This window comes from Pantherophis guttatus, chromosome 8 (genome assembly GCF_059756535.1).
Source record: "Pantherophis guttatus breed Tessera chromosome 8, ASM5975653v1, whole genome shotgun sequence".
Classification (NCBI taxonomy): domain Eukaryota; kingdom Metazoa; phylum Chordata; class Lepidosauria; order Squamata; family Colubridae; genus Pantherophis; species Pantherophis guttatus.
In genome coordinates, this window is record NC_142070.1 from 80,098,261 (window position 1) to 80,117,500 (window position 19,240).

The 19,240-nt window shown below is 44.4% G+C and overlaps 1 protein-coding gene across 1 annotated transcript in view; it reads right to left on the reverse strand.

The window, feature by feature from the left end:
• Nucleotides 1-3,419: 3,419 nt before the first annotated feature.
• Nucleotides 3,420-19,240, reverse strand: part of BEND4 (BEN domain containing 4) — a 28,173-nt gene continuing 12,352 nt past the window's right edge. The window contains exons 2-5 of the mRNA XM_034424767.3: nt 15,848-16,414; nt 14,276-14,367; nt 8,711-8,951; nt 3,420-6,032 (exon numbers count right to left, since the gene is read on the reverse strand). Of these exons, the coding sequence (XP_034280658.2) occupies nt 5,815-6,032; nt 8,711-8,951; nt 14,276-14,367; nt 15,848-16,414 (1,118 nt within the window). The 3' untranslated portion in view covers nt 3,420-5,814. The remainder of the gene's footprint in view (nt 6,033-8,710; nt 8,952-14,275; nt 14,368-15,847; nt 16,415-19,240) is intronic.

Below are 19,240 nucleotides of genomic sequence, written 5' to 3' on the forward strand. Positions count from 1 at the left end.
CTTAGCAGGGGGTTGGACTAGAAGACCTCCAAGGTCCCTTCCAACTCTTATTAGTCTGTTATCACAGTCATCTCTGCCTTGCACTTTGATCTTCCATGGATTTATCTGCAGAACATGAAGCTGATTTTGAGAGAATGTTAGGAATTATATCCGGTGTGTGTGTGTGTGTGTGTGTGGAATCCCTGATCTATGTACTCACCAAGGGATCCAAAAACTTATAAGTACAAGCAAGTGCAAGACCAGATCTCTACTCCAGTAGAGTAGAGTGAAGTGGAGTGGAGTGGAGTGGAGTGGAAGGGAAGAGAAGAGAAGAGAAGAGAAGAGAAGAGAAGAGAAGAGAAGAGAAGAGAAGAGAAGAGAAGAGAAGAAGAGAAAATACGGAATGGGATAGAATAGAAAATATGGAATTGAATAGAATAGAAAATACGGAATGGAATACAATAGAAAATATGGAACGAAATTGAATAGAAAATATGGAATTGAATAGAATAGAAAATACGGAATGGAATACAATAGAAAATATGGAACGAAATTGAATAGAAAGAATGGAATGGAATAGAATAGAAAATGCGGAATGGAATAGAATAGAAAATATGGAATGGAATTGAATAGAAAGAATGGAATGGAATAGAATAGAAAATACGGAATGGAATAGAAGAGAAAATATGGAATGGAATAGAATATATGGAATGGAATTGAATAGAAAATACGGAATGGAATGAAATAGAATAGAAAATACGGAATGGAATAGAAGAGAAAATATGGAATGGAATAGAAAATACGGAATGGAGTGGAATAGAAAATATGGAATAGAATAGAAAATACGGAATGGAATAGAATAGAAAATACGGAATGGAATGGAATAGAATAGAAAATACGGAATGGAATGGAATAGAACAGAAAATATGGAATAGAATAGAATAGAAAATACGGAATAGAAGAGTAGAATAGAATAGAATAGAATAGAATAGAATAGAATAGAATAGAAAATGCGGAATAGAAAAATAGAATGGAATAGAATAACTGAGCTGGAAGGGACCTTGGAGGTCTTCTAGTCCAACCCCCTGCTTAGACAAGAAACCGTATATAATTTCAGGCAAAAGGTTATCCAATCTCTTCTTAAAAACTTCCAGTGTTGGAGCTTTTACAACTTCTGGAGGCAAGTGGTTCCACTGATCTTTTTGGGCATGCCGTGGTTTAGCATCGTCTCCCAGCCCACTCACTCACAACCAGTTGTGTTATTTTCAAAGCCCAGGTATCTTGCTACTCCTTGCTCAATCAAAGTTCAATTTCACACCATACAAGGACTCAACGACACATAATTCGTAAGCAAACAGACAGGCAGCGTTAAGAGATTTTTATTTTTATTTTTATTTATTTATTTTTATTGTGCATTGTTATGCAACAGAACAAATGGATCGAAAGCATATATAACTAACCAAAACCCACTATTAACACCACCCAAAGTAGTAAAAATCCTAGTAACAAAAAATTTCCTTATAATTAAAAAATAGCACTGTTTTTTTTTTTTTTTAATTTGCTTTACGCTTCCTGTGTTTACTTCCCGGAAAGAAATGTCGCTTGGTGTCATTAAAAAAACAACAACAATTCACATATGCTATAGAAAATTTTTCACCAAAACACAGCTAGGCTATATTACATTGTTCACTTTGTACAGCATCAGGATTTTTTATTATTTATTTATTTATTTTTGTCTATCCCTAAGTTGTGATATACCGGTACCTTATTATTACACCAGACAAATTCTTCATATAATCAACTTACAGCTTTTGTTAACAATAAAATATATCGGAAGGGATGAATTCTAGGCCACGGCAATCCACAAATATATTTTTTCCCCCCTAGAAAATGGAAGGAAGTCACGTTGGCACTGATGGGTGCATCGCAACGATACCTAAGTGGAAAAAAAAACAAAAACCAGCTACAAGTAACGCGAGGAAGATTTTGCGATCAAGAGTGAGTAAGGCAGCGGATTCCCTTCCGAAAAGGGCACTGAAATCGTAGACTGGATTCCATTGCAAGTTGGTCACAGATGCATTTCGATCCTGCAGTTAAAACTAACCAGGTTTCTCTCTGGGATTTAAATCCCCTTTGGGGTTTATACAGGCAGTCCTTGACTTACACCACAATTGACTTTGCTCGTCAGAAGGTCGCAAGGACCCTGCAACCGTCATAAGTGTGAGTCAGTAGTCGGAGGGTCTGGGAGGGAAAAAAAACGGGCCTACTGGAGGTTCCGGAAGTCCGGAAACGGGCCTGTTTCTGGCCTCCGGAGCCCAGGGTGCAGGCGGTTGACTAGGCCATGCCCACCATGGCCACGCCCACCCAGGAATGGGGCAGCAAACCCGTTGCTAAAGGATCTGAAGCCCACCCCGATGGTGAGGAATGGAAGGATTGATATTCTGGTCATTTGCATCCTTTTAGAGAGTCGTTGAGGCCATTTGGAGGTTTGTCTGTGTCCTCGGGGTCAGTACCTGAAGAGTACAAAAGGGTGTGGAGCCTTCTGGGAACTGCTGAGGGGACTGTAAGAAGTCTCCACGCCCATCTGCACCACTCGGGTGACCCTGAGGACACAGACAAACCTCCAAGTGGCCTCAACGACTCTCTAAAAGGATGCAAATGACCAGCTGTCTTCAAGGAGTATCAATCCTTCCATTCCTCCCCTTCCCCAGCCAGCATTTCTGGCTGGGGAATTCTGGGAGTTGAAGTCCACAACTCATAAAGTGGCCAAGGTTGGACACCTGGCTGTAGATAGATGTTCGATTCCCGGTTCATCTGGCTGGATTTTGCCGAGCTCGTCGGAGCCCGGCATTTTCCCAGCCAGTCCCACCGCGTCGCTTCCGGATTCTCAGATAGATGTTCTATTCCCGTTGGACTTTAGAACACATCGTGGGAAACCGAAAAGAGGAATCTGAAGAAAAGAGTCGGGTTTGAGCACTGCGGTAGCAAATCTCGTTTGGTATTGCATAAGTGAGGTCTTTTTCTTACGCAGCTTCGATGCGCGGAATTCAAACGGCAGGTACCTTCACACTAACACACCAACACGGGATCGCACGCAGGTTTACATAAAAATGGTTCATATATGACATAATACAGTGGAGCGACGCGGGACACGCGTGCGTCCTATTGGACACGTTTCACCAAAGAGATGGACAAGTCTCGTCACAGGGAAGTGCACACACCACTAAAAAGACCACACCGTAAGAAGAAATGTGGCATTGTGAGGTAATTTTGTCACATACACAACACGAAACAGCTAGAAGAAGACTTGCTACAGTTTGGGAAGAATAGACATCATCATCATCATCATCATCATCATCATCATCATCATCATTATTATTATTATTATTATTATTATTATTATTATTATTATTATTATTATTATTATTATTATTATTATTATTATTATTTAAATATACACAGGTTTTCCGGTGGCTTCGAAATTCTACCGATTAGATTAGCAGATTCGATGGAGGAAGAGATGTGGGGGTGAAATCTCCAAATTAGAGTAAGATGGCAAAAATTGACATTTCTTCCAAATAAAAGTTTGAAGGAGCCGAGGGGTTTAAAAAATAATAATGATTAAGCTCCTTTCCATTCCAATGGAATTGAAATGAAAATGAGTTGAGCATGGCCTTGCAATCAATCAGGCTTCCAATTTTCCTCTTTCAATTTCTTAAAAAAAAAAATACAAAACCCAAAACACCTCCCTTAAAAGAAACATAATTTATATTAAAAAAAAGATCTATCTTCAAAGAAAAACGAAGTCCAATTGCCTTTTGAAAAGGAAAAAAGCACCTTTGGTACTCCCAGTTTAATGTTTCTAATGTTGTATTCAGAATGGTCTTCCTTGTGGATATTTAGACTGCCTTTTTAGCTTTAATTCATAAAGATGGTCTTTAAATCATCATCATCAGTTAATCCCTCCATAATCCCTTGTGGAGTGGAGTCTGGGCAACTCAATGGAGCTAGCAGGGTGTTTTAATGGCCAGATGCCTTTCCTGTCGCCAGTGCGGAGTTTTGTTCAGCAGATAAATTTAATCATGCCCAGAGAGAGAAAATACCTGCCTCTACCTGGAATCAAACTCACAGCCTCCTGATTGTGAGTTGAGAGCTCCAACCTCTAGACTACTGCACCACTCGTAGTTTAAACTTCATCTTATTCACCCACATTTAGCACGCATGACTGCAATGCCACAGATTTAAGAAACTAAGAATCAAAACGGGGGGTGATTGTGGAAAGGAAAGAAGAAAGAAAGAGAGAGAGAGAGAGAGAGAGAGAGAGAGAGAGAGGAACAAAGAAAAAAGGGAGGAAGGAACAAAGAAAGAAAGGGAAGGAAAGAAGGAAGGAAGGAAGAAAGAAGGAAGGAACAAAGAAAAAAAAAGGGAAGGAAGAAAGAAACAAAGAAAGGGAGGGAGGAAGGAAGGAAGGAAGGAACAAAGAAAAAGAAGGAAGGAAGGAACAAAAAGAAAGAAGGAAGGAACAAAGAAAGAAAGAAAGAAAGGGAAGGAAGGATGGAAGGAACAAAGAAAGAAAGAAAAGAAAGGAAGGAAGAAAAAGAAAGAAAAAGAAGGGAGGAAGAAACAAGGAAAGAAAAAGAAAGGGAAGGAAAGAAGGAAGGAACAAAGAAAGAAGGAAGGAAGGAAGGAACAAAGAAAGAAAAAAGGAAAGAAAGGGAAAGAAGAAAAACGAAAGAAAGAGAAATAAAAAGAAAGAAAAAAAAAGAAGGGAGGGAGCGAGGAAGGAAGGAAGGAACAAAGAAAGAAAGGGAAGGAAGGAAGGAACAAACAAAGAAAGAAGGAAGGAACAAAGAAAAAGAAAGAGGGAAGGAAGGACGGAAGGAACAAAGAAAGAAAGAAAAGAAAGAAAGAAAGGGAAGGAAGGAAGAAAGAAAGAAAAAGAAAGAAAGGATGTGACGAAGGAAAGTTAAAAAGCAAAATTGTGATTGCACCTAATGAAACAAGGAGAGAAAATCTGTTTTCTCTTAACCTGGGTTTGATTGGCTAATGCAGACCTACCAGAATGGGAGAATAATTTAAGCGCCTTCTGAAGAAAACCATAAACACAAATATGGATTACGGGCAACTCCCCAAACAAAAGGAGGTTTCCCCCCATGATCCCACCCCATAGATCCATGCCGATGTTTTGGATATCTTTCAATTACAGGGAAAATTTTCATACAGGTTGCCCTCCACTTACAATCATTCGCTTAGTAACCGTTCCGAGGTTACAACGGCACAGAAAAAAAGGGATTTTAGGACTTATGTCCGTTGCAGCCCCCCCCCCCCAGGAATCACGTGATCCAAATTCAAACGCTTGGCAGCTGCCTCATATTTATGACGGTTGCAGTCATAAATATGAGGACTGCCATCGTCATAAAGATGAGTCACTGGCCAAGTGTCTGATCATGTGACCATGGGGATGCTGCAAAGGTCGTAGGCGTGAAAAACGGTCCTACGGTCCCTTTTTTCCCCTAGTTCCGTCTTAACTTCGAACGGTCACTAAACCAATGGTAAATCGAAGATTACCTGTATTCCCTTCTTTGCTTGCAAGACGAGCGTTTAAACCAGGTTTTTCACAATCTGGCATCAATGACAACACAACCACACTTCCCTAAAGATGATGCACATCTGGCTGCAGGAGTCAATTTTTACGCACCGCCCTAGGACAAAACTCAATTTTCAACATGCTTTGGGTCCTTAATTCACATTAAAACAGAACACCGAACACCCAATCTCTTTGTCCTTCGCTTGCGTCCCCCCCTCCCCGTCCGGATTGCCCTTCCGTTCCCGCCGTCAGTCTCCGGAGCCATCGTGAATACCTCTGCCGAAGAGATCCTCGTGGCAACTATGTTGGTCAATCCCGTCGTAGTACGAGTTCCCGTTGTGCAGGAATGTCCCCACCGCCCTTCCTTGCCGGGCGTGTCCCACCGCGTCGCTGAAAACCTTGTTGATTTGTTCTTCGGAAGGCATCCACCAATCCGGGTTAGAGGTACAATGCATCCGAATGAATTCTGCGAAGAAATCAGCAGTTCAGCTCCAGGGGTATTGAATCTGTGGGTCTAGGACAACGAGCCATGGCCAACTCGTCATGGCCAACTAGCCATGGCCAACCTACCAAGGTCAACTCATCAGTGGGACAACAATTATCGTATTTTTCGGAGTATAAGACGCACCTTTCCCCGCCCAAAAGGGGCTGAAAATTTAGGTACGTCTTACACACCGAATGTAGCCCCGCCCACCCACTGGCCCCTACCCTTTGGCCTCTGCCTCCCAGCAATTTGCCTCCTTGCAGCAAGCAGAAAGAAGGAACAGCTCGTTTCAGCCTAATTAGCACAAGTTGATTGGATTGGCCTCCCGACTCTCAGCTGATTTGCTCTCAGCTGTTTTGCGTGGTCCTCTGCTGCTTGCTGCAAGGAGGTAAATCGTTGGGAGCAGATTCTTTTTTTTTTCTTGTGCTAATCAAGCTATGCTGAAAACGAAAATGAAAGTAAAGCAGGCTGTTTGCTGTTTGCTGCAATGAGGCAAAATTGCTGGGAGGCAGAGGCAGATTTCTTTTTCTTCTTTTCCTCACCAAAAAGATAGGTGCGTCTTATAGTCCGGAGCGTTTTATACTCCGAAAAATACGGTACACTAATATCAAAGAAAGTTTTGGAATAGAATCATTGAAGAAAGGAGCGAAGCCAAAGGAGGGACAGAGTGAAAACGGGAATGGCAAAAATTTATATATATATATATAATGTCAAGCTTCATCCTCCCTTTTCTATGTCAGCGCTGAGACGCTGACATCTAATTTATTTGAAATAATTAAACAGAATTGTTAAATTGTCCTGTGGCGAGTTGGCCAGGGTGAGTTGTCCTTCAGCAGGTTGGCCGTGGCGAGTTTGCACTGAGTTGGCTGAGGCCAGTTGTCCCATTCTGTGAAGAAGTGGTCTTGTGAACTGGGCCAGCGGCAGAAATATGGACAATGGGCATGCAGATACCACCTACAAGTTTGATTTTTTTTTTTTTTTGTTGGGGAAAGTAATCCTCAACAGTACCCAAAAATGGAGTAGATTTTGTAAGGTGGTGGAACCCTCTGCCAGCAGCTCCCCTGAGTTCCATTTTCATTGGCAGAGGTACCGTGAGTTGGTCCTTTGTTGTTTTCAAGCCGGCCACGTGGGCCAGATCTTAGCACCTTGAGTTTTGACGCCCCTGATCTACACGGATGTTTCGTGCATTATTTTTGACCGTGAAACAAGATTGGCAGAGTGGCCCAACTTTGTTTGTCCTACCAAGATAAACAGGGTTGAGCTTGGACAGTACCCAAATAAGAAATCTCCAGAGCTATAGAAGAAATTTGGAAGAAATGAAGAAGGAAGAAAATAGAGGATGGCAGCGGCAAACCACTTCTGTACCAACTGATAAGAAAACCAGACGGACGCGTCTAGGCAGCCATCGAGAGACAAGCTGGCTCGAAGGAGGTGTAACCTTTTAGTAGGCTGCGACAGATCCTAGGATGCGTTGAGGGCAATATGTTCAGTGGCGAATGAATGTGTGAGGTGTCACTGATTGGTCCAGGACAGGAGTCGGCAACCCGTGGCTCTGGAGCCGCATGTGGCTCTTTCATCCCTCTGTTGCGGTTCCCTGTTGCCGGTCGGCTCCACAATTGGTAGGGCTTTCGGTTAGGACAGGTAGAGGAAAAAGGATGCCGTGCTAGGAGGAGACTCTATGGTGGGGGAATCGGACTTCCGGTCAGCAGAGGAAAAAGATGCTGCGCTAGGAGGAGACTCTATGGTGGGGGGAACCAGACTTCCGGTCGGCAAGGGAAAAAAAGATGCCGCGCTAGGAGGAGACTCTATGGTGGGGGAACCGGACTTCCGGTCGGCTCCAGAATAGAACGGGGTGGGCGGGGGTGGGGTGGGGCTTCCAGTTAGGACCTTTGTGGCTCTTTGAGTGTTTAAGGTTGCCGGCCCCTGGTCCAGGAAAGATCTCCTTGGGATCTAGCGGAAGCAACCCAGGAGAACACATCACTCTCTTTAGATTTGAAGTTTAGAGGGAAAGAAGATTCCCATCGTCTATCGTGGATCTCCTTCCTCAATCCTCAGGTTGAGACACCCCCCCCGGAGGAAAGGCTCCAAAGGGAGGTGGCATCTCTTGTCGTTTCCTCTTGAAAAAGTGACTCCATCACTTGGTCACTTCCCCCAAAGGGCCCTCCCTTCTCTAAAAGGTAAAGGTAAAGGTTCCCCTCACACATAGGTGCTAGTCGTTCCCGACTCTAGGGGGCAGTGCTCATCTCCGTTTCAAAGCCGAAGAGCCAGCGCTGTCCGAAGACGTCTCCGTGGTCATGTGGCCGGCAGGACTAAACGCCAAAGACGCACGGAACGCTGTTCCCTTCCCACCAAAGGTGGTCCCTATTTTTCTACTTGCATTTTTTTTACGTGCTTTCGAACTGCTAGGTTGGCAGAAGCTGGGACAAGTAACGGGAGCTCACCCCGTTACGCGGCACTAGGGATTCGAACCGCTGAACTGCCGACCTTTTGATCGACAAGCTCAGCGTCTTAGCCACTGAACCACCACATCCCTTTTCTACTGCACTTTTCTCCCTTCTCTTTTTTTCCTCCCTTCTTTTTTCTCCCTTCTCTACCGCACGTCTAATGGGGTGAAATGAGATTGTGCATGGTGGTGGACGTTGAGTGAAAACATGCAGTACCTCTGAGACATGTTACTTTCACTGGATCCAGAGGGCGTCTTTCAGGACCAGTGTCTCCTGACTGCACTGACCTTTTTCTTTTTCCAAGGCCGCACGAGTACTTAAGCTCATCGGTGGTGAAGACAAATCTGATGAGGTACCGAAGGAGACGCCGCCCGTCTTTCTTGGAGGAGTTGACGGCCTCATCCCACTGTTTGCTAGTGATGAAGACGGGGTAATTGTTCAGCAATTGCTTGCTCCCCTGAGAACAACAGAACAACGGAATCAACAACAGAACAACAGAACAGAATAACAGAACAGAATAACAGAACAGCATAACAGAAGAGAATAACAGAACAACAGAACAGAATAACAGCATAACAGAACAGAATAACAGAACAGAATAACAGAACAGAATAACAGAATAACAGAACAGCATAACAGAACAGAATAACAGAATAGCAGAACAGAACAGAACAACAGAAGAACAGAACAGAAGAACAGAATAGAATAACATAACAACAGAATAGAATAGCAGAATAACACAACAGAACAGAACAACAGAATAACAGAACAGAATAACACAATAACATAAAATAACAGAATAGATGAATAATACCATTAACAGAATAACAGAACAGAATAACAGAACAGAATAACAGAATAGCAGAACAGCAGAACAGAACAGAATAACAGAACAGAACAGAAGAACAGAACAGAACAACAGAATAAAATAACATAACAACAAAATAGAATAGCAGAATAACACAACAGAACAGAACAACAGAACAGCAGAACAGAATAACATAAAATAACAGAATAGACGAATAACACCATTAACAGAATAACAGAACAGAATAACAAAATAGCAGAACAAAATAACAGAACAGAACAACAGAAGAACAGAATAGAATAACAGAACAGAACAGAACAACAGAAGAACAGAACAGAATAGAATGACATAACAACAGAATAGAATAGCAGAATAACACAACAGAACAGAACAACAGAATAACAGAACAGAATAACAGAATAACACAATAAAATAACAGAACAGAATAGCAGAATAATACAATAACAATAGAATAACAGAATCACAGAATAGAATAAGAAAATAACAAAACTGCAAAATAGCAGAATAACACAACAACACAATAGCAGATAGAATCACAAAAAACAAAACAAAAAACAGAATATAGCAAAATAAAACAATCACAGAATAGAATCACAGAATAGAATAAGAGAATAGCAGAATAACACAATAACAGAATAAAATAACAGGATAACAGAATCGGAAGGGACCTTGGAGGTCTTCTAGTCCAACCCCCTGCTTAAGCATAAACCCCATAGCAACCAGCCTTCCCAGGTGATCAGGAGGAAAAGGAAAAAGAGAAGGAAGGTAGACTTCAAATGCCAGATACACAAAAGTAAAAAAAAACGAAAGCACCTGTAAAATGCAGTAGAGAAAATCTGTAATCCAAACTGACACCCAGGGAACAAGGGATTATTCACCTTAATAACACTGTAAACAAAGTTGCATTTGCATTTTGTCAAACAGGAAGAGGAAGATAGAACGGGAACACCTTGGGAACAGAAGATGCTATTTATAATCTGCTTTTAGCAGGTGAGCTAAAGAGCATCAAGCTAGTGAAGGATCATATTTTCCATTCTTTTCTTAAAACGTGTTTTAAAAAAATGCCTTTGGATCGGTGTGAATGCAACAGGCCTTTTCGGGCAAACGGCAAACGTGGTAGTCCAGAAATGATTCTTTTAACAAACCGGTTTACACAAATCGGTGCGATCCCTTTTGTTTTGTGTTCTTAGAGCCACAGCAGTTACGTTGCACTACACCCAGTAAATACAGTTTGTTTGTTTGTTTACTTACTTACTTATCTATCTATCTATCTATCTATCTATCTATCTATCTATCTATCTATCTATCTATCTATCTATCTATCTATCTATCTATCTATCATTCATATTTCTATGCCGCCCACTCTCCGAGGACTCTGGGCGGCTTACACCAATAGACAGTATACTAAATAGCACATTGCCCCCAACAATCTGGGTCCTCATTTTACCCACCTCGGAAGGATGGAAGGCTGAGTCAACCTTGAGCCGGTGAGATTTGATCCGCTGATCTGCTGAACTAGCAGTCAGCTGAAGTAGCTGCAGTACTGCACTCTAACCACTGCGCCACCTCGGCTCATTGCAGCTGAACGGGTTAGATCTGTGGGAAGCCACCCAACCCCACCACCTTTCCTGGAAGAATGAAATATTCTGGGGAATATTTAAAAAAAGGCAGGATGAAATATTTCCCCTAAAAGAGAAATGAAAAAAAAACTTAAGGGAGACAGAAACTCAGAGCCCCAACTCCCTGCCCCCAGCAGATATTTTGCGCCCATTGAGAAAGATTGGGCCACGATGGCACAAAAATTTTGGAAGAAAATCAAAACTTGGATAGTAGAAATAACTCAGAATCCAATAGAGGGAAAACCGGAACAATTTGTTAGGAATTTCAATAGACAATTTATACTAAAGAAATACAGTACCTTATATTGCATATATTGACTGCAGCACGTATTGTATATGCACAATATTGGAAGAAGGAAACACTACCAACGGAAGAGGATTTAATTAAAAAAATTCTAGAATGTGCAGAATTAGATAAATTAACTAAAGAAATTAAGGGGAAAGAAGAATCAAAGTATTATAAGGTTTGGAGTAGATGGTATGAATGGTTGAAACAAGGAAATGAATGAAGAAAGGAGGGGGAAAATGTGTATGATCTTTTGTTAGTAAAGAAGAAATGATATAAAGTAGAAAATGAACGTCAAATAAGTTTATACTTAAATATTTGTAAATATTGATATATAGAAAGAGCAGACCGCTGTGTATAGCTGAAAAGAAAAGTGATATTTTTCTTTTTTGTGTTATTTTTTGTTGTATGTATATGTTTGATTTTTAATGTGTTTTTAATGTGTTTAAAATAAAAAACTTTTTAAAGAAAGAGAAAGATTGGGCCAGTTTATCTACAAAACAAAAGACCTTCAATTCCAGGATGATGGGATGAAGAAGAACAGGACATGATCCTTCAGAGCATAATAGGATTAACCCACTACCATTTAGCAGAAGACACAGAGCTCACTATATTGCACAATCTCCTAAGGGCGTTTCCTTCATTGCATCACCCCCGACGAACTTCAACCAAACCTGAGAGCTCAGACAACCTACAGAGCCAGTTATGACCCCTACATGACCCCTACATGGCACCATGGGAATCTGACAACAGCCAATCTTTAAATCTCACTTTTATTAGTTTTATAAACAACTCAAGGCAGCCAATGTACCGATGGCAAATATATTTAATTTATGCGATCAATGAATTAGATAAATGAATGTATTATTATTATTTAGCTAACTTGTACGCAAGCCCATCTCGCCAGAAGCGACTCTTAAGCGGCTTACGGGCATTCAGTTAAAAGGCACTATCAAACATTCAAACAAGGACCGTGCGGTTTAAAATTCGATCAATATTAATAAACTAATAAAAGGCTGTCGTATCTATATATCATGATTCGGAAACCTGGCTCATAAAAGTCCCCTTAAATTCTTCCTGAATTTAGCCTGCGTGAAAATAGACCTGAGGCAGGGGTGGGCTTTAAAATTTTTAGCAAGGGGTTCTCTTCCCGGATGCTGGGTAAACGTGGCCATGATGTGTGTGGCCTAGTCGGCCTCCTGCACCATGGCAGAGGGGGGTTTGCCCTCCCCGGGCTCCGGAGGCTTTCCTCGAGCCTCCGGGCAGGCAAAAATGGCCTCCCCAGGTTCCAGAGGCCCTCTGGAGGCTGGAAACGGGCCGGTTTCCGGCCTTCCCGAACTTCCGGTAGGCCCGTTTTTCACCCTCCCAGAGCCTCCGTGCGTGTCCTGCACTTACCTCGTACCCAAAACGGGCTGCGTGGAGACTTCAGGGAAGATAAGGGCTGGGCAGGGCCAGGCAGGAGTGGGATTTGGGGGCTCCCCGAACTGCACAGAATCTTAGCTGGTGGTCCTCCCTACGAACCCCCGGCAGCAGGGGTGGGTCCTAAATTTTTTTACTACCGGTTCTGTGGGCGTGGCTTATTTTGTGGGCGTGGCTTGGAGGTCATGTGACTAGGTGGGCGTGGCTAGCGGGTCAGAGTCATTTCTGGAAGGTCCTCGCACTTACGACCAGTCCTCGCACTTACGACCCGACTCATTTGTTTGCTTTTAACACTGATCAGCTGTAGGGCGGCCCTTTGAAGCCCCGCGGAAGAGTTTAAACAGTTTTTTTCCCTCTAGTCATCAGCTGGGACTCAGGGGGCAGCAATAGATTGGGGGTGGGACCAAATAAAAGGTAAGAATAACATGGGGGGGTGGGGGGGGAGAACCGGTTCGGTGACGTCATATCGTCACTGCTACCGGTTCGGCCGAACTGGACCGAACCGGGAGGAACCCACCACTGCCCAGCAGCCCATCCTTGTCTTGAGGTTAGCTCAAGATTTAGATCAATTTGTCAACAGAGAAGTTAGTTTAGCAGCCATATAAATCTTATTGTTGAGACAGCTTCAGAAGATCACTGTTTCTTGGTAAAAGATAATAAATCTGACCTAATTATAAATGGCACCATTCAAATCTCTCTCGCTCTCTCTCCCCCCTCTCCCACTCTATTTTTGAGCTCCGCTCAATTGCCGTTTTAATATATGCACAGCAATCTCATTAACACTTACACACCGCTGCCTCTTCCACAGCATAGCACAGTTTTTTTGGTAAGCCACATCCTTGGGATGCAATCAGGTTTTGCAACAGCGTGCCACACACGATGTGTGGCACCCTTAACACCGGAGGAATGATGCTCCCTAAAGAGTCAAAGGCTTGCAAAACAGAAGAACATAAGCACTGGCACTGCTTAATGTGAAGATTAACAGATTAATAGAGTAGGGAGGGAACTTGGAGGTCATCCAGTCCAACCCCTCCCTGCCCAAGCAGGAGACCCTACACCATTTCTGACAGAGGGCAGCCCAATCTCTTCTTGAAAGCTTCCAGTGATGAAGCTCCCACAACTTCTGAAGGCAACTTCTGTTCCATGGGTTGATTGCTCTCCCTGTCGGAAAATGTCTCCTTATTTCCAGGTTGAACCTCTCTCCTTGATCAGTTTCCATCCATTCTTCCTTGTCTGGCCTGGAAAATAGCTTGACCCATTCTTCTTCTTTGTGGCAGCCCCTCAAATATTGGAAGATGCTCTCCTATCTCCCCTGGTCCTTCTCTTCACTAGGCTAACCATGCCCAGTTCCTGCAACCGTTCATCGTATGTTTTAGCCTCCAATCCCCTCATCATGTTGGTTGCTCTTCTCTGATGTTGAAGACCTTCTGGACAGAACCTCCACTGGTCCATCAAATGAGAGAAATAAGGATGTTGATTTAAAAAAATAAAACACACCTCACCTCTGTTTAAAGAAGTGAAACTTTCATCCATCCATCCATCCATCGAATACTGACCCATTCTTCTGAGAGCTCCTATGGACCAAACCTTTCCACTGATGTCCCCTCTTATCCCCCATCGAGACCTACCTCTGCCGGCTGCTCCACCGTCTGCGGCATCAACAGTTGATTATGATGCTGAAGGACCATCTTCAAATAGTCTAAAACAGTTTGGCAGGGCACTGCAAAAACAAGGAAGTTCCCACGATCACGCCGTGCTTATCTGACTAAGAGCAAAACTTAGTAAAGCAGGGGTCCCCAATTTGGCCCACGGTACACCACCGAGCCGTGGCCTGTTCGAAACCGGGCCATAGGAAAAATGGGCCAAGGTGTGCACGTATGTTTTGCCCCAGCTATGGATCCCAAAGAACGCAGCACACACAAAGTCTGTTCAAACCTTAGTTTAGTAAATAAACCAGTCTTTTACAAGAACAGCTGTTAATTAACTGCATTAACAGCTGCCAAGAATTCAAAGAATAATAACTGAAAGCTTACTATGGTTGGCAGAAAGCCCAGAAGCAATTTGCAGAGAATCCAGACGCGAAGGAGAGTGAACTAAAGTTGTTCCCTACAAATTGCTTCAGTTGGCGTTCCTCCTTAAATAGGCTAAGGGAGTGGCCAATTAGCCCCAAGCCTTACTCTCAAGGAGACCTCCTTGTGAGGAGCCACTCCTGCCTTTTGGCAGCTCTGCGCGCCTGTGCATCGAGAAGAGGCTCCTCCTCTTCGTCCTCTTCACTTATGGGAGCTTCTGGAGGTTCTGAAGGCCCTGGATGAATCCCCGCCTCTGGCCCCACATCTTCTCCAGCCTCCTCATTGTCCGACTCGAGTGCCAGCTGCACAGGCTACTGGTGCAGCACCACACCAGCCTCCTCACTGTCTGAATCAGCCACTAGCTGCACAGGCCGTGTACGGGCCACAACAATGTGGAGCTACACTCGTGTGAGCAGGGGTGGTGGTGCTTGCACACTCGTGCACGAAGCTCCACTCACACGAGTGGAACTTCGCTTCTGAGTACAAGCGCCCTCCATTTATGCAATACCTCCGAAGCACCTCTCTAGTAAACTGGTTTTTAAGTGAATCCGGCTTCCCCCTTGACTAGGCGTATCAATAGGTCGCAAAAGGGGATCACGTGACCTTGGGACCCAGCAATGGTCATTAATACAAACCGGTGGCCAAGCGTATGAATTTTGATCACATCACTACAGGGGATGCTGCCAAGGTCCGTAGCTGTGAAAAATGGTCGTCAGTCCCATTTCTCAGCCCCGTTACAACTTTGAACAGTCAATAAATGATTGTAAGTCTGTCTGAATTTGGCTTGTGGGGGAGTCATCCCCTGGATTGTTGAGCCGAGTGCGAATTCCTCTGGCTTAGAAAAGGTTGCGTTTTCAGGATACAGAACTGACAGCCAGGGGATTGAATAGGTTCAGTGGTGGGATTCAATTTTTTTTACTACCGGTTCTGTGGGCGTGGCTTGGTGGGTGTGGCATGGCTTGGTGGGTGTGGCTTGGTGGGCATGGCAGGAGAAGGATACTGTAAAATTCCCATTTCCTCCCGATCAGCTGGGACTCGGGAGGCAGAGACTAGATGGGGGCGGGGGTCAATCAGAGGTGGTAAAATCTTTCGGTAAAATCCCGAAAATCTCAGCCAATCGCGTCCGCTTACCTGGAATGCTCTCCAACTTTCTCCGGAGTTCCTCGTTTTCTTGTTGCAACGAAATGACCTCCTGCTCCAACTCTTGGCATCGCGGGCAGTAGCCTTCCTCCTCTTCCTCCTCCTCCTCGGGGAGCGTGGAAGACGATGGGTGACCGTGGGACTCCGAAGTCGCTGGGGAAGCCCATCCCCCCAACGTGTGCACCGGAGAAGTGGACAGCGGCTCCATGTCGGCCAAAGGACCAAAATCCCCGGCCGAGGAGGCGTGGTTTTGCGCGGCGAAACCTCCGGAAAGCAAATAGTTCTGGAGAGAATCGGTAAACACCCGCAGGAACGCTGAGGTCTGTTGCTTTTTCTGCATGTACTGCAATTCGAAGTCGAAGTTTTCGGAGGTCTGGCTGTGGACCATTTTCCCAAGCTGGCAGTGCTCCGGTCTCTCATTAAAAGCTTGGCTCTCTTGCTTCACGCAGGAAGGGAGCGGCGGAGGATGATGGTTGTCCAGGAGTTTCCCTCCGCAGTTTAACAGGCTAAGGACTCGGCTGCACTGTTGAGCGAAAGCATCCAATATCAAACGGCTCTCTGGAAGAAAAAAAAAAGGACATTTCACGGCCGGCGTCCAAAGCAGGCTCCATGAATGTTGCAAAAGCCATACCCACAAGCATGTAAACCAGTGGTGAAACCCAAAATTTTGCCCTACCGGTTCTGTGGGCGTGGCTTGGTGGGTGTGGCAGGGGAAGGATACTGCAAAATCTCCGTTCCCATCCCACTCCAGGGAGAGGATCAGGGGTGAATTCCAGCAGGTTCTAACAGGTTCTGGAGAACCGGCAGCGGAAATTTTGAGTAGTTTGGAGAACCGGCAAATACCACCTCTGGCTGGCCCCAGAGTGAGGTGGGAATGGAGATTTTGTGCAATATCCTTCCCCTGCCAGGCCCACCAAGCCACGCCCACAGAACCGGTAGTAAAAAAAATTGGATTTCACCACTGGGAAGGGTACTGCAAAATCCCCGTTCCCTCCTTACTCCTGGGAGAAGGATATTGCAAAATCTTCATTCCCACCCAGGGAAAGGATCGGGGTGAAATCCAGCAGGTTCTGGAGAACCGGTAGCAGAAATTTTGAGTAGTTCGGAGAACCGGCAAATACCACCTCTGGCTGGTCCCAGAGTAGAGTGGGAATGGAGATTTTGCACTATCCTTCCCCCAGGAGTGGGGTGGGAATGGAGTTTTTGCACTATCCTTCACCCCAGGAGTGGGGTGGGAATGGAGATTTTGCAGCATCCTTCCCCTGCCATGCCCACCAAGGCACGCCACCTCTCTAATGGCTGTTTTAACACAATATGACTAAATCCTGCAACACTTAAGCATAAATCTAAGTTGCCTTGTTAAGAAACGGCAGGACCCTGGAGAGCTCCGAGGAATGGCCGAAAAGTTGGCCAACTCAACGTTCAATGCTTTTCTTCAAAAGGAAAAAACAAAACGATGGAAGTCCAGTTGCCTCTTGAAAAAAGCACCTTCGGGACAACTATGACCTGGAGGACTGAGAATCTCTACAGACGTTCCTTGTAGACCTTTCATGACCCAACTTAGAAACATCATCAGCGCTAGGAATGAAGGTGAAGGAGAAAGAAGAAAGGAGGGAGAGGAGGACCTTGGGATCCTTGGTGCACTCTTGAGTTTGGTGGTTTTTCCTGCAAGATGTTCCATTACCCAACTAGATAACATCATCAGAGCTAGACAGGGCAAGCCCCATTCCCTCCTAGCACTGATGACAATACCTAGTTTGGTCATGAAACGTCTGCAGGAAAACCACCAACCTCAAGAGTGCACCGAGGATCCCACAGAAAAGAAGCTTTTGTGGAAGTCACAACTCTAGAAAAACACCCCAAACAGCAGCTGCACACTGACACAAAGGACTCGGCAAGCATTCTGATTCGATGATAAGAAGAGTCATGAAAATTTAAATGGCAGCTCCGGCTTTGATATCACAATGCTTTCCTTGCCCCTTCATTATTCACTCCCTCTCTATTTTGCTTTTTGGAAGGAAAAATAAAATAAAATACCGACGCATAATATCGATTCGAATTTTGTAATTCAAATACGCATGCTGTTTTTTGTCCCCCCCCCCATTCCTTTTTAATCCTATCATCACATCCGAGACCCGAAGCTGTATTTGCTCCTTGGCATTTTAATCAGGATTATCCTAACTTGGCAGAAATCCCTTCCTCCTTTTGTCTCCTTTCTTATCTGCTCCATCCGTTAATGAAGCTCCGATAGGAACACAGGGGTTTTGAAATATTGTGATGCCCTCAAGCTGAGTGTATTATGATTTTTCCCTGCAAAAGATCACTTCTGGCACTGCAAATAAAGATAGAAGCAACCTCTTGTATTAACAGATTTTTAAAAAAAAATAAAAATAAAAATCCGGAGGAGACAAAACACCAAATTAGAAATTAAGGCTGTTGCCATGTGGAATGCTTTTCCGTTTGATTTTTCCATTATGTCTCTGTTATTAATGATAATGATATAATGCAGAGGGGCAGGTTATTCCTCTCCGAGCGGATCCACGAAAGAAGGCAGGAGGAAAAGATATTTATTATGGATCCAGTTGGTAGTTTATAGCGTCGTACGATTTGCATAAACCGCAGGACAAAAAGGAGAGACAGATCCAAAGAATAATAAAAATAATATTTTAATATAAACGGGTTGAGACTTTCCCCACCGTTACCAAAATCGAGAGACGTGCTAATTTTGGAGGGGGGGGAGTTTGGGGTGTTTTGTGGAGCACCTAAAGCAGAGGTCTTCAAACTTGGCAGCTTTAAGACTTGTGGACTTCAACTCCCAGAATTCTCCAGCCAGCAGGCTGGAGAATTCTGGGAGTTGAAGTCCACAAGTCTTAAAGCTGCCAAGTTTGAAGACCCCTGACCTAAACAGAACCTCTTATATGTGTGGCTCTAAAATAGGGGTGTTAAATTCAAGGCCCGGGGGCCACATCTGGTCTGCGGGGTACTTAGATCTGGCCCACAGGGCCGCCCTGGAAACAGTGAAGGACCGGCCTGTAACGCTGCCCTCACGAGCTCCGTTTTCACTGGCAGAGGGTTGCGGGAGGCCGTCGCAGCCGAAACGGAGCTCGGGAACCTGTTTTCACTGGCAGAGTGCTTAGGCCGCCACAGGTGCCCCGATACAAGTGCCGTTGAGCTGGCCACGCCCACCCTGGCCATGCTCCTTGCCCCCCTCCTCCCGAGGTCAAACACAACCCTCAATGTAATCGAGTTTGACACCCCTGCTCTAAAAGAATAAAGACTGGAGCAGGGGTGTCAAACTGGATTTCTTCGAGGGCCGGATCAGCATTGTAGTTCTCCTCCGCGGGCCGGCTGGGGGGAGCCAGTGGGGGGGGGGTAGACAGAGGA